This window comes from Pavona decussata, unplaced genomic scaffold, assembly GCF_977016875.1.
Source record: "Pavona decussata unplaced genomic scaffold, jaPavDecu1.1 SCAFFOLD_192, whole genome shotgun sequence".
NCBI lineage: Eukaryota > Metazoa > Cnidaria > Anthozoa > Scleractinia > Agariciidae > Pavona > Pavona decussata.
Window position 1 is genome coordinate 354,443 of NW_028145601.1, and position 23,058 is coordinate 377,500.

The window sequence follows — 23,058 nt, forward strand, 5'->3', positions numbered from 1 at the left end:
CCAATAATGGCTCGGACCTTGGCAGTCTTCTTATTTTAATATTTTAACCCTTTTGTGTTGGAATGTCTGTATTGCTATGCTATAAGAGTCTGTTACGATCAACACAGATAACTTTATTTCTTTCCTGAATATATAACGCTTGGCTTTCTGGCCGGCGGCGTACACATAACCATATGAGCCACAGCACGGCCACTGGACTAACAACCACCCGTCTTTACTCCACAAGTGGTTGAGCCCTATCCAGCCGCTTCCAAAGAAAGTGTTTTGCAGCCCAGAAGTGACACATTTTGGGTTAAAGGTGGCATAGGAACAAAACTTGTAAGGTTCTGGTGAAGCTAATTAAGCAGCACCCGTGGGCTCCTAGAAAATGGTACCTTCATGCCTTTAAAAGTGCATTTCAACTTACTTCGCAACCTCTTTCAAAAACCACGAAATACGTGATTGGCGGCGGGTGCCTTTAAAAAAAGGAACATTTATCCTGCGACTAAAGTTTATCTGCAGATATTACTGTGCGCCTGACTAAAACCATGGACACTAAAATGTTAATTTCTGATCTGGAATTAGAATGTTCATTGTACCAGTGAAAAAACAAAAACAGATAATTAAAACGCAGTCTTTAAAACCATTTCAAGCCGTCCCGTCACAGAGCATCTTTATCTCGAATCTGACTGGCTTCGTGTAACACAATCAACATTCCAGGAAAATTCCTGGTTCCTGGTTTGAAAAGCTGAAGTCCTGCTTGTTCGAAATGCAGAATAGAACAACCACCACCAAACGATCGAATTTAAGGCAAATTAGGAAACTCAAGACTGGGAGAGTAAGTGCACAACTACACCGGCAATCACTTCGACAGCTTGTCAATGCACACGAGCAAGATGTCACATCTACTGAAACTACTGTGCGTGCGCGATAAGACTGCGTACAGTGGTCGTATTGCAGCAGTCCAACGGACACTCTTGGAGCAATAACACGACACCTTATTGGCTGATTTAAACTCCTGCACAACTGAAAGAACAAAATGGGAACAAACAAAGCCCTAAATCTCCCCGAGAGAAATAGAGCTTAGTTATCTTTTAAACACAACACAGCGCTTCTTTTGCTGGCTCCGGCCGGGATGGCACTACAAAAAAGAAATGAAACGATTAGTGTGGTAATTGCATGGTGCGCATGAGTATACTCAAAACGAGGCACTCAGTTTAGAGAAACCGTTAGTCTTACTTTCGAAACCGTAAATTTTCATGTACTTTACCAAGGATTAATAATAATAATAATAATAATAATAATAATAATAATAACAATAATAATAATAATAATAATAATAAGAATAATAATAATAACAGTAATGAAATATTTAATAATGTTTTAATGACATTTTGTTAACTATATAGCCGTAAATAAAAGTGTGTTTTGAATTGTGATGTTAACCGGCGAGACCACTACGTTGCAAGTTACGGAAAACATGTTACACGCTGCAACTCATAGTTACGAGAAGTAGAAGACTAGTCTAAAATTCCTGCAAGTCGCAACGCAATTTTTCTTTTCGCGACAAGATGCAAAGAGAGAGTGTCGGTATTAATCCATATACATCCCTCGGGCCTACGGCCCTCGGGATGTATATGGATTAATACCTCCGTTCTCGGTATTTATCTCTTACATAAGCCATACCTTCATTCAGTCCGTTCCTGGATTCATTCAAGGCCTACGGTCACCATACACAACATGCCCGGTCCTCGCGTTGTAGCTCCCAGCTTCGATGGATCGACGAACGTCAGACAAGTTCAACTCGCCCGACTGTGAACGCAGCTGAACCTCGGGAAAGCCAACGTGTATTTCATCCGGAGACAGCGTCTTCTTAGGACGGAACAGACCACAGCAAAACTCGCGCCTTCCTTGCTTCTTGAAAAAAAAGCCAAATGCGGTAATAAACATTATAAACACGATCACCAGCAACACCACAGTCACTAAGAGTTACCACGAAAAATTAAAAGACCTTGGAGCGTCAGTGGACTGTCCTTCGAAAACCAGATCAGAATCCTTACTTGCGCTGCCGAACACCAGCGGTTTGTTCATTGATAAGTCTAGATCTTGGCTACTCTCCTCCTTAGTTGTTGGAACGTCACTTCCTGTGTAAATGCTACTGTCGGTTGCAGTTTCAGGTACTTCACTAGACGAAGGAAAAGGCACAATCTCGACTACTGGACTTGCATCTTTTGAATGCGATGTCGAGCGCGCGATGGTAGGTGTTTTAGTTTCCGATAACCTCTGAAGAGTTGTAGGAGCCATAGTTGTCTCCTTCGTTGGCACTGAGGTATACGGAAACTGCCAAACGTCTGCCTTGCGGTCTGGTGCAGCAGTAGCGGCACGCGGAGGGTGAGGAGGTGTCGGATTCACCACGTTGCACATCGTGTAAAGAAAGCGCGCCGCTTGTTGTCGGATGTTCACAGTCTTCTCACTGGCATTGGAATAATCGGTAAGCGTTCCAAAGCATTCTAGCGGCTCAACAGTGATATTTGAATGGGGAGAGGTGGACGGTGGAAAAACTATTACGGTGACAGGTAGTTAGACTTGTATGTAACGTAACCTGAAAAACAGAACAATACAAAATGATGTGAGCACTGGTACCTGATCAACCAATTGTGCGACTGCCGTTTAACTACACACTTTAAACATTCACCAGTAGTGCCTACACGTGCGATGGTTATTTCTGCATGCGATTGTTATCGCCGCATGTCAAATAACGGCGATTGAAGTTGCCAGCGATTCCGCGAAAATCACCGATAATCCGTTATCTTCTCGAGTTTTGTCACTCCCTTGAATATCGCCAACAATTACTGGTAATACATTTCGCCACGATCAGCACCTTATCCGAATCGTCTAGTTTGTCGCTAGCTTAAGACCGTCCATCTACCGTATAAAAAATGAAACATTAGAGCATTTCTGAGTTACCCAACAGACAGTTTCCTACTCGATAAGTTACAGGAAGATCGATAATATTTCAGCAGGCCGCAAAACCTTAGAGCGGCACTAATGTTTAGAATAATTAAAGGTTTTCTCCGGAATAGTCGCTGAATTTATTTATGCCTATGACCGATCCGTAACACACAGTATTACCTAACTGGAATGCGCGGACGAAATTAACTTACCCAAGCCACGTACGAACTACCTAAACCTAAGTTTTAGCTATAGTGGGGAATTTTATGGAACAGCTTGTCAGAGAACCTGGACACAATAGGCTCACTTCTGACTTGGGAATAGACGGATTTTGTAACGATGGTCTGGCAGACTCCCACGCGGTAACCTTGTAAAACAGTAGTTTTAATTTAATTGTTTGAACTTTGTATGAATGAGTATATTATAGTTATTGCATATTTACCGAAGGTATGAATGAACAAAGTAAATTAAAAAAATTACGTTTGCCTCTTAAATTATCTAAAAGATACCTGTTGAGACTATTCATTTTAAAACGGGACAAACTCTTTTTATGAGAGGTTGCCTACCAATGCGAGATACGCTTGAAAAGGAGAATATGAAATTTGTAAGTACCCCATGACCTTCATCCTCTCTCCATGTATTGTCTCCAATGTCGCAGTTGCAAGACAAATTGGGGTCTGCGCAGGTCCCATTTACTCCGCATGCGCACTTATTGCTACCCGCAGGCGCACCTGGCCAGTGGTCCGATATCAGTGAGCCGAGTCCAGGCTCTATCCAGCGCACGCGTAATTGGTCAGGAGGTGGAAGAAGTTTGGAAGCAAAACACTTAAAGTTGACAAACTGACGGCACCGCTCGCTCTGTGCTATCAAAGCTCTGGTCAGCTCCATCTTGACTGAGTTCTTCAGCTCGTGGTAATAACCATATGAAGGAAAAAACTTGGCGGATGAAACTTTCTGTGGTCCAGCTTTGCCATGACTGATGATTGCTACTGCATAATTTTGATCAGTCACATTGCAACGGACTTTAATATGTTCTGCCAGACCTTCAGCGTCGGTGTCCACTCTACAGTAAGCGTCCTCGCTAAGCCCGAGATTCTTGTACTCTTGGCAGGTTCTTTGATATATGGGCTTTTGGCATAACCACCCACCATGAAATGCCCTTTCACAATCACATGAAAAACCCCCGGAACGTACCTTCCTGCACTTGCCATCATTACGGCAGGGATTTGGAAAACAGTTACTGGCAAGATTGCAACCGTTCTGCAATCTTCCCAACCGGTTACTCCACGATTTCCGCAGGTCAACGCCTTCGGTCATCCACACGTAAATTATGAATACAACCGACGAAATTCGGTAACAATGGCGCGTATCCAATCAAGAGATATGTGTTCTTTTTTCTGGCTTCTTTAGGGTCAGGAATAAAGTGCTTAAGCTCCGGCAGCTGATCCACTTGTAGGCTCACCATAGTCTCTTTAACGACAACAGACAGATAATGCCAATCACCATCATTCTAGAGCTTTTCTATGCTCAATGAAAAAACTAGTCCGTGAATAACCATCCTAAATTTCAGAGACATCTTTCCTCCGATCAGTGAAACGCTGACAAACGGACCGTCTCCTGAAGCCATACCTTTAGACGCCAAAGCTCCATTTGCAAAATAAGTGCGAAAACGCATTTTGACATTAACGTCGACGCTGGCTCTTGAAGGAAACTTAAGGGATGCAAATGGGTGTCCAAAGCTCAGTGACTCAAATTTAACATGCTGGTAATTATGTTCAGGGGAGCCAAACTCTCTGTAGCGTTTCTCCTTCTTGTTATTTCCTGCCAAAATCTTCACCCAATAGTTGTGGTAATACACGTCCTTGAAGTTTCTAGATGGTTTATACCCCTGTAGAATGTCATAGATGCGTTCAGTCAAACCCCCAACATAAATATAGCCGTTCATATCCAGCCTTTGGAAGGTGCTTTTTAGTGTAATTGGGTAAGTCTTCCCATGCAATGTGACATTTAACGGCCGCCCCTCCACAACCAACCCAACATGGTGCCAAATGTTGTCAGTCAAGTTGCTGTCAATCACAAGGTCTCCTCTCTCTTTAGGGATATTGTCGCCAAGGTTGACAGTGATTCTGTTGTAATAATGAAAAATGCCAAATAAGATGCAAATTCGTGCAAACCGTGGAGAAAAACTGTAAATTTCAATTAGTTTTAACACTATCTATACACCAGGTGTGTGTGTGAAGGGGGGGGGGGGGGGGGGGAGGCGGATTCTACCCACATTTTGGACACGAATAACTTCTTAGATATTTGCACAAACGTCGTGAAACTTCCGGGCTTTTTCAGAAATATATCTGGAAAAAGTTTTTGATGTGGTCATTTAGTGTTAATTGACTTCGATGTTAGCATGGCAACCAATTTTTGACACGCGGTTTTTCCCAAAACTCGAAAATCCTTATTTAAAATAAAGAAAAATTACTTTTCTTTCTGTAACTTTTGTATTTTTCCTTAAATTAGTGTTTTTATTGGTTTTGGTTACTTTTTGCTTAATTTGGGCGCCTTCCTGAAAGTTTTGGGCAAGTCCAGAAATCCAAGATGGCCGCCATTCGGGAATCATGACGTAATTATTGCGTCATATGACATCATAACTTTCCGTTGCGGTCCTTAAAGGAAACATCTTTGGACGTACGTTTTATCCGCTAAGCTTCCTTGTCATAGCTTCTATAGTTACGAAATTATGGAGGGGGGTAGGGGGGGAAGTCCCCACCCCTTGTCTGAAAAGAGCAGAAAATGGATACTTTCAATATAGTCAGGAAGCATTAGTTCTGTTGAATGCAACAATTTGGCAAACAAATGAGGCCATGGGTGATAACCACGCCCTAACATGTCTCACACTGAAAATTTTTTCCCTAGACTCTATGCAAAATTGGCTGACATTTTAATAGTCTTTTGTTTGCATTCAAATTTGCCCTACTAACCTTGTTCTTGAGTTCAAAATCAAAAGAACATTTCCCCAACAACTGAACAAAAGGTGATCGAATTAAAGTGCTATATCAATTCAATAAACAAACACATGTGTTGAGCACTCTCTTGGCTTTGAGCGGGAGGAAGGAACCAATAGGCCTTATCACGGTTTTCGACGCCATTTTGACGAGCAGGCAAACAGGCTTGAATTAACAGTGTTTGTATGGAAATCCGATGTCAAATAATTTTCATAATACATCGCTTCTGAAAAATTCATTAATTGGAAACTTTTGGCAGCAGGAAAAAGATTTTAAGAAAAAAATGGGAGGGATGTAGCTGTGCCAGAAAGCGTCTAGTCGTGTTTTGAACTTTCCATACATTTGTCTGTATAGCGAACCAGCCGTGAACTGCTACTAAAAATAGTTCGCAGGAAAAAAATACAGGGGAATGTATGGAAAGTTCCAAACACGACTGGACGCTTTCTGGCACAGCTACATCCCTCCCATTTTTTTCTTAAAATCCCTTTCCTAGTGCCAAAAGTTTCCAATTAATGAATTTTTCAGAAGCGATGTTTTATGAAAATTATTTGACATCGGATTTCTATACAAACACTGTTTTTTCAAGCCTGCTTGCCTACTCGTCAAAATAACGTCGAAAGCCGTGATAAGTCCTAAGAAGACTCTGATAACATTTTTAGGTTTCTCTTTACTTGACAACTAACAACTCACAATCTTCAACTAACACTGAGAACTGATACTCTGACACAAAAGCAAAAGCTCGAATGTTCGCGATTAAATATTCTAATTTGTAGAGATGTTTGTGTTAACTGATCGTGGGAACTTACAGAATCCTGTTTAACACTCAACTAAGAAAACCCAAATAAATCTACACGACCGCACATCAGTAGAACTGAATAACAAGTATCCAATGAAAATCGTGGAAAGAACGATTGTTCAAAGACAACACACTAAGGACTACACGATGGTCCAAGCCAAGGTCAGCAAGAATAACACCATATGTCTATCTCGAGAGCTGTTGTTAACATACCAAATTAATCCATCAACTAGACGACAACGCTTATAAACTACTAAACATTCGCGAAGGATATCCTAGACCTCGAATCATAAGATTAACATGACGGTCACAAGTTCTTAAGTCATGCAACTAAAATAACTCAACTCGCTCAATCACTTAAGGGGGAGTTACACCTGAACGCCATTTTTCCGCCACTTGACATGGCTTTAATGAAAATATCTCGTTCGCGTTTCAAGCAATTCAAAAACCCTATCATCATATCGTGAATCTGTGTTGTGGGGTATTTTGTGAATTTTTGGGTGATCAGTTTGGGTATATTTGGAAGGAGTAGTTTTTCTAGAAAGATTGGTAAAATTAAGAGAAATAAGAAATGTTGAAGTTTTAGTGAAGTTTTAAAATTGGAATTTGTAGTTAATAACTAATAGGCGGATACCAAGTCCTGCAAAACTGACAGTCATACCCGATACGAAATAAGGGAAGCTTTTAGAAAGCTAGCAGAAAGGTCAACCACAATTATTTCTTCCAATACAGACCACTTTTGGTTTGTAATTCAAAAAGGCATGGTGCAATGCACTTTCCTGACAAAGTAACGCTAATCACTTCCCGCCAAATCACTGCTTACATCGAAAGTGAAACCAAGAAAACCTTTTATCTCAAATAACAGAGAATTTATGGAACCAGTGTACACAAAAACTTTGATTTCACAAAGCTGTGTCAGGGGCAAAATTGGGTTTTGATTTCAAGTTATAATGAAATTAGCGCGCACTTGTTTGTTGCACGAAAGCTTCCTTCATCTTTCTTAAAGAAGTTCCGAAGTTTACAATATACGGCAATTGAATGCATTTAAGCTTAGGCCAAGGAAGCCTGAGAATTGATTTTAACTACCGCTTACATTAATTCTCAACAAATACAAAGGTCGTCATTGAAAAAATACACATTCCAATATGTTTATTTACTGTTCCTTATCAGCAAGAAAAAACGACACTTTAGGTCTGGTTGCCAGATGTACGCACCTGTTTTCTGCAGTTTTCTGAATGTCTACAGCTGAGTCGATTTTATTCAAAAGTTTTTCCTCGTGGAGCTTGGAATTTGTCACTTGCGTGTGCAGACAACATGTACAAAAACAAACAAAAAATATGCGGCGCTTACCTCAGTTTTCCTTTTACAAGATCGAGCATCACAAAATCTCTCAGTTCATCCCCGCTACCAATGTAAATCAGCATGCCGTTTAGGTTAACTGTTTTAAAATTAAAGTATGCCTCTGGAGTGTCCGAATTAACCCCGACCAAGAGCTCAAATCGTATGATACAAAATCATCGCCATCAACCCGTATTTCATCTACACTGGCATCCGTCTTCGAAATCACGTTAATAAGAGCAAAAAAGAAGACAATCTCCCTCAATGAACCCTTCATCTTTCCTCGTGTCGAACAATTCTCATGAGAAAACTATCGACCTCTGTCTTTTAAGACTTTTTAGTTGTCAGATTTGATTGACAAGAAGATAAACCACACGGCGAAAAGCGGCGAAAGGAACTCAGGAACTCGGAATAAGCCAGTAAGCCATAGCTCTGCACCTCTTGCCATTATTTCCGCCACAATATCTTGTTTCGCCATTACCGAAAGGATACACAAATACTAACAAATCTCTAATTGAAAATTTTCAATAGCCGCCAGCCGCCAGCCAGCCCGCCCGGATATACAAATGCTGATTGACAAATCTCAAATTGAAGATTGTTTTTTTCAAAAGCCGCCAGCCAGCCCATTGCCATTTGAATTGGAACTTTTATAAAACAAACGTCAAAAAGATTACAATCCGGCTAATCAGATTAGCCTTGTCAGTGGCTTGAACTAAAATTTTAAAACACACGTTTTTACATACATTTTTAAAATAAAAACAAGATTGTCCATCTCTTGAGGCAACCGGGTGTGACAGATATTTTCAACGTATTGAATAAATCTGTTTTGATAAATATAACATATAAGACGTTTGGCATAAGGATGTCAGAAATATTATATTTGAAGTCGTCCAAGCAATGGACGAGCTAAAAGACACGTAACGAGCCTTTAATTATGTTCCTGAAGTTTTGCATGATGTCTAAAATTAACTTTGTGGTTTAAAAACAAAAAGGGGGTTTCCCTGCTATGTCCGCCACAGCTGTGGCGTGACGTCATCGTTTTTCTTTTAACTTGGGCCGTGAGGCGCCGAGTTAAGTAATGGGTCGCGTTCTTTTTCATCATCATCATCATTATTATCATCATTATCATCATTATTATAATTATTATTATTATTATTATTATTATTATTATTATTATTATTATTATTATTATTATTATTATTATCTATTTTATTTTTTGTGTGTGTCGCGATTGTCCAAAGACTTCATATACATGACCAGACGACGTGTCAAATGTCAGAGGGCGGATGCAAGACAAATGACTTCAAAAGATGCGACTTTGGAATTCATGAGGAAAAGTATATGAAGGAACTTTTAACTCATTTCTCTCCAGACCTGTGAAGAGTGATCACGGACAACATTTGCGAAAATTTGCGTCACGTGCGATCGCTACAACGCAAGAAAGCGTAAAACACTTTGAACGTGGCCTACACCACTTATTCTCCATGTCATTGTTCTTTTGATTCAAGATGGCGTCGGCTGTGAAACGTTCACGAACGGTTGCTTTTAGCGCAGCGAGGGTTGTGGACCTGTTCCAAAAAAAAGATGATAGCGATTATAGCATGTCGAGAGGCGAACAAAGCGATCTATTTCGTCAGCTGCAACATACAAGTGACGGATGGAGGTAGAATTGAGTATAATCTATACTGCTTGACTGTGTCGTCTCGTACGTTAGCTAGCATATGGCCGTCTCATATGGTCTGAAATGCGATGAAATGTTATTTATTTTTGGAAACCTTGCTTCGGATAAATGTCTGGAGTTAAATTGGAGTATAGGGAGATTATATTTAAAGGAAAAGGGTTAACGGTTTTGGAAAACGGAAGAAAAATTCGATCGGTGCTCGTAACTAAAGAAATTTGTTTGGGTATAAGGATGTGCCCAATAAATTCTTTATTCATTATTTTTCAGCCAGAAGTGCTGGACTTGTTACCGGTATGACAAGGAACTTTTTCGCGGTTATCGCGGCTGCTAGGCATTTCCTATATATAAAATATATTCAGAGTGAAGTATGATTATATGTTCTAATAATTTGAAATTTTTTGAAAATAGAAGGAATTGTGAAATAAAGTTGTTGTTGTTGATGCTTTGATTGTGAGCTTACGCATCATTTAGTCAAATATGGCCCTTTCGGCTTCTTGTTTTGTAATGACCAACGGCACTTGTGATTTTGCCACGGCTGTGGAGTTTTATTATTTTGTAATGAGCATATATCTGGCATGGGGTGGTCATTCCCACATCCAAAAACACCACCGGAGCGGACTGCCAAAAAACTATCCACTTTTTCATTCCCCCTATACTACTGTTTGCTATTCTTGGTTTTCACATGAAGTCACCAAATTCTAGAATTCAAAACTGGGAGGCCTACAAAATTTTTACCTTCATTCAAGGAAAGATTACCTAAAAATATGTCTGTTCACAATTTTTTAGCTCGATGTCGTGCTTCCTTTTGAAAATATAACAGTTGCAATTTCCGAGTTTCCATCGTGCGTGACATAAGGAGGACGGCCGTGACAGAGCTTTTCCGTATCTTAAAAATGACTCTTCGGGTGATTTTTAGCATTCTAAACAATTTAAGGTTGAGGAGAAATATTAATCTAAACATTCGAAAATTCACAAGGGCAAACAAACCTCTTTTCTGGCAAAAGTGAACTCCAGATGTTTTTTCGTATTTCCGGCCGCCATGTTTGTGTCCCTCAGAGGGACACAAACATGGCGTCTCCATACTAAGCTCTATAAATTTATGTGGAACATTTTGTCAAATAACTCGTGTACGGAATGCCGCACAGACCTGACACTTGGACAGATGCCTTATTTATTTATCCTCTATACCATGTCAATTTCTTGACTTCATTCATGGAATGGTTTTGATGTTTTTTTTCAATGGCGTGACAGTGAAAACCGAGAATACCCCCGTACAGTAACCGAGCAGTCGTGAAATAAAATTTACTTAAATATTCTCTTTGGGTATCCCTGATCAGACGTCAGGCTACAAGTTGAAGGTCGTACTTAAAGGGCCTTTGTCACGATAACGCGCATGTGCGATCTTGATTGACAGCAATTTTTTTTAACCAATAGGAAATCGTAATAATCAACACTGCGCGGCAGCGCTAACCGCAGGCAGTCTGAAGTTTTCACGTGCGTTCTAAAACCTCTTTGTTTGGCCTTTAACCTTTTGTATTTGTAAGATATTTATGTTTTACAATGATAAAAGATAAAAGGATAAAAGATGTTGTGCAAAGGCCGTTTCCGTGGAATACAAGCACATACACTTTAATTTCTTCCAACTGGCGTGTACATCGGCAGTAACATAAAGTTTCCGATGCTCGTCCTCCCATCTTTTCTTCGTTTTTTTCTTTTTTTCTTTTGAAACAAGGCAGCTACGAGGCGACAGGAGCTTTCGTCCAGAGCCGGTTCGAATACCTCCTCTCGAGGAAATAGATTTTCTCGACGATATTCAAATAAAAATACAAAATATGCGATTTCAATCCCTCACAAATGACCAAACAGTTCCTTGATATCGTTATTTTCACTTCTAAAAGCCTCACAAGGTGGATGGAAAAAGATTTTCCTCGCAGATGCCTACTTTGAAAACTGTTTCTTCGGATCAGAAATCAAATCGCCGCACATGCGCAGTAGAGTGTCAAATGCCCTTTAAGTCGAAAGCGTCAAAATCGCGCAGTCCGCATTTTGATGTCTGCTGGTTGTAATGTAATATATCAGGAGCTTATGACCCATAAGTTCCTGAATATATCAAACACGAGAAAGCGTGTTTCATCAGATATCCCTGATGTTACGGGACATTTTTCAGTAAAAATAGATTTCACTCAGTTTAGGAAATATCGGAGCCTTCGTAACCATCAAGTAAAAGCATAGGTGTTGAACACCTGCTGTTCTTTCGAAAAAGAAATGAGCTTCAGTTTGTAAAGGCGCGAAAAGTAGTTTCTTTAGAATTTCCTCCATTTGTTAAGCTTACGCAAGTGAAATTGAGTCGTCAAAATACTATTGGCTATATGTCTTATGTGACAATTATTCTTCATTAAAAGCTCTTGAGTTCCAACTGTAACAGAATGAGTCAAGATCTTTAATAAACGCTGTGAGGAAGAGCTGGTCCACTTGATGTAAAAAAGATCTTGAAAAGTAGTAGGGCACCTCTCGCTCAGTCACAGAGCCAAAGCCCCCGTCAAACTGAGAAGTAGGTTGAAAAAACGACTCGCAGCCGAGTTTTGGACTTCGAGGTGTTTAGATATCTGATGAAACACACTTTCGAGTGTTTGATATGGCTTCCCAAATGATCAATAATTCTTGGAAAAATTCAAGGCTAAAATTGGCAAAATTTTATGGTAATTAGGAACACAAACTGCTTCGTAGATAGGCTGCTCCTTTCGTCATTAGTTTATCAAATATAAGCAAAGGTCAGACTAATTATGGTCAGCCCAATTTTTCAAAGAGCGGATATTTATCAAGCAGAGCAAATGTATTGCTCACAATACTGTTTTTAACAGCACTTAACCTAACTACACACAAGTTTGTCCTTTTCATAATTCATAGGCTTACACTGAAATTCCCATATCTTAATTGCGGGATACCGTGACTCATCAAGTGGATATCCACTCTTTAATCAACCGGCCTCAGATATGCTCGGGCATAAAAGAGGTCAACACACGACTTCTCTGCTTTTGGGTCTGCCATCTTGGATGCAAATGTACAGGATACAAAACAACAGCAAACGGAAAACGTAACTTGAATATAATTTTAATTTCATTCTACAAGCTCCTGTGATTGAACACTTTCACGCGCTTTAAGACTGTTCGATTAAAACTGCGGGGGGAATTTCCATAAAAACGTGACTCTGAAAAAATTATCAATTCTTTTAAGGTAGCAGTACGGTAATGTTATGCCATTCAAACAACTAGTACATAGTAGAGGTTCCGTCGCCATCTTCATGATAGCCCGCAGTTAGACACCCTGGGTTGTTCGGCATTTTGATCTTCTCTAGCATCGAAAATGCTGCAGGCAAATCTTTTGGTACTTTGGATACCGTTGATAACCGACCTAAGAAAACGAAAAGAAGGAAATAAGACAATGATTGTTCTAATTTTTATATAATTAGCAATTTAGTAGAGTTTTATTTCGACGGCTTTCCTATATGTACATAAAGAGAGAAGCCGTTTGAACTGAAACTCTCCCGTGAACTTTACTAAATCGCTTCAAATCGACCTAAAAAACCACACAGGAAACAAAAGGAAATACAGAGGAGTTCAGTTGAGAAATGTTTATTGAAAAATCATTTTGCTTTCAAATTCGAATGCTTTTACCCCATAGAAACCCTTACAATTTTGTTATTACGCAACGATCAACACGAATCATTAAAGAGGGACAAGAACTTGATAGCTTTCTTAACATTTAAATCGAATTTATAGTGCCAGATACATCCATTTGAAGTAGTTACAACTGAAAACGTGTCTTTTAAAATGTTAATATAACATAAAAAATGAAAAATAATTTAAGCAAAATGCTCCCCCGTCTCTGCTCCCCCCTACCCCCCTCATTGGGGTAGAGTTACTGGGCGCAGAGTCTGCAGAGTCCCACCCTCACCGGTCCACCCGCCGAGGGAGCTCCAAAAGCCTGATGATGCTGAAAACATTATATAAGACGCGACAGCGTCTTTCCTTCTCATGTGGGACACATTTTCTTAGACGTGCACGAGGCACGGCCTCCTTTTGGTGCGAAGCTTGTTTTCGTCCTATAACGTCATAAAATTACTGTTTCGTTCACAACTCTGACAGAAGTCTTGAACTCGTGGATTTCTTGATATCTTTTAGGTTGATGTCGATTACATCAAGGAATTTCTTGAAAATATTCGTCTTAAGCTTGCATGTGATGGGGTTATCTCGTTACATGACGGCTTTAATGAAACTCTTCCAGCGTTTTTATTTTAATCAAATTAGTAAAAAATGTTTAATCTTGTTTCGTGGAGAAATTTCAGAGCGATAGTTATCTAATTTTCTGGTTTGTTGCTAACATTTGTTGATGACATGTTCGATGGAAATATGGCCACAACTTTCTACTCTCACTTGTGGAACAGCAACTGGATTGCAGCCGAATATTTTAACACATTATAATCTATTAGACGATGGATGGAACTTTCCACTGATATGTAGAAGAGCCCCTGAGTGCGATCCATTTTTGCAATTTATTCCTTTTAATGAGAAACGATTTTGAGAAACATTTCAACAAGGAAATTAACGATAATAAAATAACATGACGTTTCGACGACTTCATATCGTCATTGTCAAATGAGTAAAAATGGAAATAACGGAAACGCATATTTATAGGTATTGAAAGTGAGAAAATAAATTAGCATGAAAGCATTCAGGTAAAGAGTTTCGCGCGAATGGAATCCGCTTGCCCGACCGAAACTGAACACGCAAGCGGATTCCATTCGCGCGAAACTCTTTACCTGAATGCTTTCATGCTAATTTATTTTCTCACTTTCAATACCTATAAATATGCGTTTCCGTTATTTCCATTTTTACTCATTTGACAATGACGATATGAAGTCGTCGAAACGTCATGTTATTTTATTATCGTTAATTTTCTTGTTGAAATATTCCTTTTAACTTGGCCTAATTCGTATTTTGCGATAAGTGCTCAAAGTAGATAAATTTTGTGCCGTCAGATTTATTAGAGTAACAAGATGCCCCTATTGGCATTTTCGCGGGATGCTTAATGTTGCCTCATTTATTCCCATTGTGTGAATCGCTGATTTTTTAAAATCTAACCTAGCTAATGGAATAGTTTGAGTCACAAAGATAGCGTGAGGTTGTTTCCGTATTCCCTTGTGTTACGCTACTTATCGTCAACCGGAAATTGCATTACAGTAACGTAATGGCCACACTCATGGCCTGACTCATGTTTTTTTCACGTTCATTGCGCATGCGCGCACTCACGAGTTAAAACTCGTGAATGCGCGCATGCGCAATGAACGAGTTATCGTAATGTGGGCTGAATTTCACTCGCTTACTTGCTCGATCACATGTAAACTTTATATTAATTTAATCGGAATTTAATCAAAATCATAAATTATTCGTGAGTCTACGTATAGTGCATGTATTCACTATCAGCCGCCATTACGGGACAAAAAACAACGACGTAAAATCAACTCAACTAATAACTTACTCTTAAAAGAAAACACTAGTAGGTGTGTTGTCTGCGAAATCCTTCCATTGACCGAAACTACAGTGAAACTAAGGGACAACTTCTTATTTTGCTGACTGAAAGCGAGCGCCGCGTTGAAAGCCGCTCAAGGCCGAGATTATCGTCCAAGTCAACAGGGATTTCGCGCAAAAAGGAAGCAGAAAATATGATGGAGAAACGTCTGATGGTGTTCCCGGCTCATTCGCGTATTCTTTTGTGGCAGTCCGAAGTAATTTAACGGCCACAGGTGCCAGATAATTCAAATAAATACAAAAATTAATCTCTCTTTCAGAAATCGTCAAATGTGTCTCGGTGGCGTAGATGGAAAGCTTCCCGGGTTCGATTCCCGAGGGAACGGAGAATATTATTTTTCATTTTTTTTATTTTGGCTGTAAAAAAGCTAACAATTCCAAAGGCTCCAAACAATTTTCAAAATTAAAACTTTCTTACAAAATACAAAACTTTTTAAGGAGCTCAATCTTGCTGAGGGCAACGGCTAAAAATCTATTTGAAGTGGCCTAGGATGCGGAATAAAACGCCAGTGAGGCCGCTTATTAATCCTTTATGGCCTATATTTTGAGTCCTGGACCAACCAAACACAATGCAAACAATGTTTTATACCTTGCCACTATTTACTTCTGTATTCACGAGTTGGCTATGGAGTTGGTCTGGTTATGTAATTTTAATAAAAGTGTAAGATTACAAATTGTTCTCGTTTCACCAAAAAAACAAAAAAAGAAAACAGAAAGGAAAACAGACAAAAAGCTTTCCTGGATAAAAACGTTTTTAAAATATTAGAAATCAAACCTTTAATCTTTTTGTGAAGTGAATTTCCAGTACCATTTAAGCATCAATTCGACAAAGTGATGTGATGTGCTACAACTGTCAAACAAAGCATGATTCCTTCGCCAGGAACTCTCCAATTTCCACCGTTTTAACTGTCGAGTACTTTTTAGAAGTTATTCTTTCGTTTTACCGCTTTACAAGGGTTAATTTTGTTTTTGAAAACGGCATAGTTCAGTCTAATATAAAACGTGTAAACAATATGGTCACCACAATAGCGGCAAAAAAAAAAATCCCGTCTAGGATAGAACAGAATTTAATCCAGGTTTAATGAATAAATCAAATGATGATTTGACGTCACACAGGTAAGGACGAGGGGCTTCCTTCTCTCGTAATATACGCGTCGATAAAAGATTTTGATTTGGCCGTTTTTTTTTTAATATAAGACAATCAGAACAATAAAGAGCAGAGTTTAATGAATAAATTAATGTACAATTTTGTAGCTGCCACTAAAAGAAAAAAAGAGCAAAGATAACGAGCTAAATTTTAGACACGATCTGTCGTCCTCAGGGCATCCCGCGTAATTAAAGCTTATGATTGCAATTCATCACATTGTAAACGTGAAGGGTCATCGTTTATAACTAAGCGAATTAGGAGGTTTTTAATGATCTGTGTTCTCCAGAACTAACAGCTGGAAGTCTTGTAAAATTCACGTTCTCGTCAGTTGGTTTCGAACACGGCCTGGGGTGCGAAAAGTTCAAATCACAAAATTTTAAGAAAATTCGTTCGCATCTCATATTTGTTACCTACTAGCCAACAGAAGTTGATGGAAGAGTTCTCAGTGAAATCTATTTCTTAGATAAAAATTGAATATGCGCTTCTTAGGGATAGTCGCTCTTAATAACGATCAATAACTATTTACAGGTTATACCTTTAGGCTTAGTTGTTTTCGATTCCTCTTCCATCGTTTCGGGTGAGATTTCGTTTTGGAGCACAATCTGCGCAAACAAGGAGGAGGAACAAGTTACGAAAAATATCAACTAAAATAAAAAGAAAGTAGTTTTCGATTTACAGCCTGCACCCCGCCTTTTGGATCAGACATTCTTGGACAACAATATGGTGCGAACTTCTCGCCTGATTGTTTGAAAACTGGATACTGAGAAAACTATTGATGTACGCACTTTCGAGGTTAAAACGCTTGTGGCAACATTAATCCTATCATCCTATGTTCGAGTTTTGTGTTGTTTGTCTTGCGAGTTTTGACCCTGAAATATGAGACTTATTTTTATCGCCGGTATCTTGTGATAACTGAAAGGTATTGCCCGCCTAGACCGGTTTGTGTAGTGATGCAACACTCGAACTTTCGAGGGTAAACTGACGATTATGGAAGTTTATAAAATAAATTGTATTGTAGGCCAGAATATTCGAAACTCGAACTTTTGAGAGTAATACAATTATGGAAGTTCCGAATTAAAATTGTATATTATTTGCATGATCGAATTTTGTGTTGTTTATCATACGATGGTATTGGACTTTGTGATCGTGTACGTTGTGATAACGGGCAAACATGAATTGATCATGAACTGTGGTAATGTTTTGCCGGTGAGTGTTAAGGCCTGTTTAGGCCCGTTTAAACGGTTTCAACATTTGCATCAACATGCGTTCAACACAGTTATTGAACCAAATGTTGAAGCGGGGCGTTTGAACAGGTGGTTCAACATTGTTTAACATGGCGTAAAAAGTGTTGAACGGGTTGTTGAAAGCGTATTGAATTTAAATCGGTTTACACTTTCATTTAACATCCATACAACATTTTCTTTGTTTTCAAAAGTGTTGAATGGTGTTGAAGGCGTTCGAACACTCCGTTCAACATAAGGTATTGGACTTTGTGATCTTGCCGTTGTGATCACGGGAAAACCGATGCATTCATCATGAACTGTGGTAATGTTTTGTCAGTGAGTGTTAAATCACTGGCAAAATACAACCAAAACAGAATAGCAGCTTCTAGTGAGAAAAAAAAAAAACACCTCTTCGTGATTAACTGTGAAGTGTTTGCTATACCCCCGTACAGGAACCGAGCAGTCATGAATTAAAATTTTTTTTAACATACATGCATTTCGAAGATTTCGTAGCACTGGAAAACTAATTGGTGCATTTCGTTTTAGGAGGGGCAAATATTTCCTTAAAACTGAGAAAGAAAACAAATGGGAATTTCGTAAAGCCGAAAACGGCTCGTAAATTTGGGAATCTCTAATTAAGGCTTTCATCCGAACAGATCAAACTGAATTAGTTTACACAAATCTGCCTTTAAAACGATCTAGGAACATAGGAGACTAACATTTAAAGTATTTTACTTAAATATTCTTGTTAGGTATCACTGATCAGACTTATCACGCAGTCCGCATTTTGATGTCTGCTCATTGTGATGTATTATATCAAACACGAGAAAGCGTCACTGTTTCATCAGAGGTAAACGACATCGTGGACAAACTTTGGATTCTCAAATGATCAATAATTCTTGAAGAAATTCAAGGCCAAAGTTGGCAAAATTTTATGGTAATTAGGAACACAAACTGCTTCGTAGATAGGCTGCTCCCTCCGTCATTATTGTATTAAATATAAGTATGGGTCAGACTAATTATGGTCAGGCCTAATTTTTCCAAGAGCCGATAGGCGGATAACTATCCAGCGGAGCCTGAATGTATTGCTCATAATACAGTTTTCTTTAACAGCACTTAACTCAACTGTACACAAGTTTGTCCTTTTTATAATTCATAGGCTGACACTGAAATTCCCAAATCTAAATTGCAGCAAGTCAAGTGGATATCCACTTTTTAATCAACCCGCCTCAGATCCGCTCAGGCATAAAAGAGCTCAACACACGACTGCTGTGTTTTGGGGTCTGCCATCTTGGATGCAAATGTACAGGATACAAAACAACAGCAAACGGAAAACGTAACTTGAATATTTTAATTTAATTCTACAAGCTCCTGTGACTGAACACTTTCACGCACTTTAAGACTGTTCAATTAAACTGCGGCAGAAATTTCCATGAATTCGTTAAGTAATATATTTGTGGTGAAATTATCAATCCTTTTTAAAAGGTAGTGATAATGTTATGCCATTCAAACTAAGTGTGAATACGATCTCCAGTAAACCTTGCGCCTCCTTTAGTATCTTCACGACAGATCTTCTCCAGCATTGAGAATGCCGTCGGGAAATCTCCTGGTACTTTGGATACCGTTGAAAACGGACCTAAGAAAACGAAAAGAATGAAATAAGACAATGATTGTGCTAATTTTTATATAATTAGCTATTTAGTAGAGTTTCATTTCGACGGCTTCTCTCAGATATACGGCATAAAGAGAGAAGCCGTTTGAACTGAAACTCTCCCGGGAACTTTACTAAATCGCTTCAAATCGACCTAAAAACCACACAGGACACAAAAGGCAATACAAAGGAATTCAGGTGAGACATTTTTATTGAAAAATTATTTTGCTTTCAAATTCGAATGCTTTTTCCCCATACAAACCCTTACAATTTCGTTAATACGCAACGATCAACACGAATCATTAAGCTTGCATGTGATGGGGTTATCTCGTTACATGACGGCTTTAATGGAACTCTTCCAGCGTGTTTTATTACAATCAAATTGGTAAGAAATGTTTAATCTTGCTTCGTAGTGAAATTTCAGAGCGATAGTTATCTCATTTCCTGGTTTGTTGCTAACATTTGTTGATGACATGTTCGATGGAAATATGGCCACAACTTTCAACTCTCACTTGTGGAACAGCAACTGGATTGCAACCGAATATTTTCGCATAAAACTCGTGAATGCGCGTATGCGCAATAAACGAGTTATCGTAATGTGGGCTGAATTTCACTCGCTTACTTGCTCGATCACATATAAACTTTATATTAATTTAATCGGAATTTAATTACGGGACAAAAAACAAAGACGTAAAATCAACTCAACTAATAACTTACTCTTAAAAGAAAACACTAGTTGGTGTGTTGTCTGCTAACTCCTTCCATTGACCGAAACTACAGTGAAACTAAGGGACAACTTCTTATTTTGCTGACTGAAAGCTAGCGCCGCGTTGAAAGCCGCTCAAGGCCGAGATTATCGTCCAAGTCAACAGGGATTTCGCGCAAAAAGGAAGCAGAAAATATGATGGAGAAACGTCTGACGGTGTTCCCGGCTCATTTGCGTATTCTTTTGTGGCAGTCCGAAGTAATTTAACGGCCACAGGTGCCAGATAATTCAAATACCGTCGATTGCATCTACCCGTGAACGCACGCGCCCAAAACATGTTTTCACGTGACGTCAAACGTCTGAGTTTCAGGTGTCAAACTTTGAAGTTTTCCCGCCCAAATGTGAAGTTTTACTTCTCGGCACTGATCAGTGCCACTGCTCAAAGGGAAGATGTTCTCAATCAACAAGAAAGGACGAAATTATCAGAAAGGCGTCCCACTTTCAAGCGATTTACGTAATCAAGTGAAAGAACTTGCGCAGGATTATTCTTTTTCAGAATTCGAAGTTGGGAGGCGATTACGCATCAGCAATCATCAGTTTCAAAAATCGTTAAGCAGTACATCTTGACTGAAAGCACGGCTCCCAAACAGTCGAATCACGTTCGAACAGTTTCTAGGTGTACTTTCCAAGACTCTATTCTGTTGGAGACCATGGTGCAAGCAAGTGGTTCGTCCTCTCTTAAATCACCCTTTGCCTCCTGTCGTGTTTCCATAGGTTTTGCAGAAATTGAATTCTTCCAAGACCGTTAAAATTCACCAAAATGCGCAGTAGATAAATGAGTAGTGGCTTCCAAAATTAACTGCATATTAAATTGGAATGATTAAACAAATGTTTTCCGACGTAAAATAATATGGTTACCTATTAATTGCCGAAAAACACACTTGAACGCAAAAATTGCTAAAATTCACGGCATTTTGATGAAGACCTTTGGCGTATCAACTTCAACCCGCTTATGCAACTTGTCCTCGATTACGCATCTGTCGCTTCTCAAACGCATATATGAATTGACAAAGACACAAAAATCAACAAAAAGCTTTTCCAACAAAACATTTTATTGAAATAAACAATACATTTGCGATTGGAGGCAAAAAAACTGAAAGTTTTTTTGCGTGCGTGCAAACACGCATGTAAAATTTGAAGACGCTTCGTGTTTGTACAAAGCGATCACTCGCAGTAAATTCGGGCACGTTTGCGATGAAAATTACAGAAGGTACAGAATTCTGGTTCAAATCATCACTTAAACTATTTGTAGAAAGCAAATCAACATCGGAAAACATCATTTACCGTGTTGTCGCCATTGCCCTGGTCTTGTAAAGTCCGTTTAAAGCCCGAGGTTCGGTTTTAATTTTGAGCCGTATTACTATAATTTTCGGTGGCGGTGTGGAAATTGCGCTCGCTGTTGACGTAAAACCATTGCTTCGTAATTCTCCAGCATATATCAATAAGTCTTCATCCACGTCTCTGAAAAGGTCCTCGATACTTTTTCGGCTCTCCTTATCAGAGAAGACATTTTTGCTGATTTCTTGACCACGCTGACAATGAACGGTCAAGAGAACAGAGTGAACCACACATTTGGGCGGGAAAACTTCAAAGTTTGACACCTGAAACTCAGACGTTTGACATCACGTGAAAACATGTTTTGGGCGCGTGCGTTCACGGGTAGATGAAATAATACAGAAATTAATCTCTCTTTCAGAAATCGTCAAATGTGTCTCGGTGGCGTAGATGGAAAGCTTCCCGGGTTCGATTCCCGAGGGAACGGAGAATATTATTTTTCTTTTTTTTTTTATTTTGGCTGTAAAAAAGCTAACAATTCCAAAGGCTCCAAACAATTTTCAAAATTAAAACATTCTTACAAAATACAAAACTTTTCAAGGAGCTCAATCTTGCTGAGGGCAACGGCTAAAAATCTATTTGAAGTGGCCTAGGATGCGGAATAAAACGCCAGTGAGGCCGCTTATTAATCCTTTATGGCCTATATTTTGAGTCCTCTGCCAACCAAACACAATGCAAACAATGTTTTATACCTTGCCACTATTTACTTCTGCATTCACGAGTTGGCTATGGAGTTGGTCTGGTTATGTAATTTCAATAAAAGTGTAAGATTACAAATTGTTCTCGTTTCACCAAAAAAAAAAAAAGAAAAGAAAACAGAAAGAAAAACAGACAAAAAGCTTTCCTAGATAAAATCTTTTTTAAAATATTAGAAATCAAACCTTTAATCTTTTTGTGAAGTGAATTTCCAGTACCATTTAAGCATCAATTCGACAAAGTGATGTGATGTGCTACAACTGTCAAACAAAGCATGATTCTTTCGCCAGGAACTCTCCAATTTCCACCGTTTTAACTGTCTAGTACTGTTTAGAAGTTATTCTTTCGTTTTACCGCTTTACAAGGGTTAATTTTGTTTTTGAAAACGGCATAGTTCAGTCTAATATAAAACGTGTAAACAATATGGTCACCACAATAGCGGCAAAAAAAATCCCGTCTAGGATAGAACAGAATTTAATCCAGGTTTAATGAATAAATCAAATGATGATTTGACGTCACACAAGTAAGGATGAGGGGCTTCCTTCTCTCGTAATATACGCGTCGATAAAAGATTTTGATTTGGCCGTTTTTTTTTAATATAAGACAATCAGAACAATAAAGAGCAGAGTTTAATGAATGAATAAATTAATGTACAATTTTGTAGCTGCCACTATAAGAAAAAAAAGAACAAAGATAACGAGCTAAATTTTAGACACGATCTGTCGTCCTCAGGGCATCCTGCGTAATTAAAGCTTATGATTGCAATTCATCACATTGTAAACGTGAAGGGTCATCGTTGATAACTAAGCGAATTAGGAGGTTTTTAATGATCTGTGTTCTCCAGAACTAACAGCTGGAAGTCTTGTAAAATTCACGTTTTCGTCAGTTGGTTTCGAACACAGCCTGGGGT

At 38.9% G+C, this 23,058-nt stretch overlaps 2 protein-coding genes and 3 long non-coding RNA genes across 7 annotated transcripts in view; 1 reads left to right on the top strand and 4 right to left on the bottom strand.

Moving 5' to 3' along the window:
* Nucleotides 1–683: 683 nt before the first annotated feature.
* LOC146462001 (uncharacterized) lies at nt 684–2,540 on the bottom strand. Its single transcript, XM_085086163.1, has 2 exons — nt 1,666–2,540; nt 684–1,120 (listed from the first exon to the last, which is right to left on the bottom strand). Exon 1 carries the CDS (start codon nt 2,401–2,403, stop codon nt 1,969–1,971), a length of 435 nt encoding a protein of 144 aa, XP_084942289.1. The 5' UTR covers nt 2,404–2,540; the 3' UTR covers nt 684–1,120; nt 1,666–1,968.
* Nucleotides 2,541–4,441: 1,901 nt separating this feature from the next.
* On the bottom strand, nt 4,442–8,245 carry LOC146462002 (contactin-associated protein-like 5). Its single transcript, XM_085086154.1, has 2 exons — nt 8,074–8,245; nt 4,442–5,057 (listed from the first exon to the last, which is right to left on the bottom strand). Exons 1-2 carry the CDS (start codon nt 8,145–8,147, stop codon nt 4,442–4,444), a joined length of 690 nt encoding a protein of 229 aa, XP_084942280.1. The 5' UTR covers nt 8,148–8,245.
* Nucleotides 8,246–11,113: 2,868 nt separating this feature from the next.
* On the top strand, nt 11,114–19,296 carry LOC146462003 (uncharacterized). The gene is made up of 2 exons (XR_014857249.1): nt 11,114–12,976; nt 19,186–19,296. It is a non-coding gene; the product is annotated as an uncharacterized LOC146462003 (long non-coding RNA).
* Nucleotides 12,992–17,300, bottom strand: LOC146462004 (uncharacterized). Of its 2 annotated transcripts, none has more exons than XR_014857241.1 (3): nt 17,163–17,300; nt 17,013–17,079; nt 12,992–13,153 (listed from the first exon to the last, which is right to left on the bottom strand). It is a non-coding gene; the product is annotated as an uncharacterized LOC146462004 (long non-coding RNA). The 2 variants fall into 2 exon arrangements; XR_014857240.1 differs by having other exon boundaries at nt 17,154–17,294.
* Nucleotides 19,033–23,058, bottom strand: part of LOC146462005 (uncharacterized) — a 4,515-nt gene continuing 489 nt past the window's right edge. For both annotated transcript variants that reach the window (XR_014857244.1, XR_014857243.1), the window contains exon 3: nt 19,033–19,336. This is a non-coding gene — a long non-coding RNA (uncharacterized LOC146462005). The remainder of the gene's footprint in view (nt 19,337–23,058) is intronic.

Bases quoted from the DNA above. Each gene is read 5' to 3' on its own strand.
- LOC146462001 (XM_085086163.1), bottom strand. From the start codon at position 2,403: ATGTGCAACGTGGTGAATCCGACACCTCCTCACCCTCCGCGTGCCGCT.
- LOC146462002 (XM_085086154.1), bottom strand. From the start codon at position 8,147: ATGCTGATTTACATTGGTAGCGGGGATGAACTGAGAGATTTTGTGATG. The intron at 5,058-8,073 runs GTAAGCGCCGCA...TTATTACAACAG, and splicing joins CTTGTAAAAGGAAAACTGAG to AATCACTGTCAACCTTGGCG.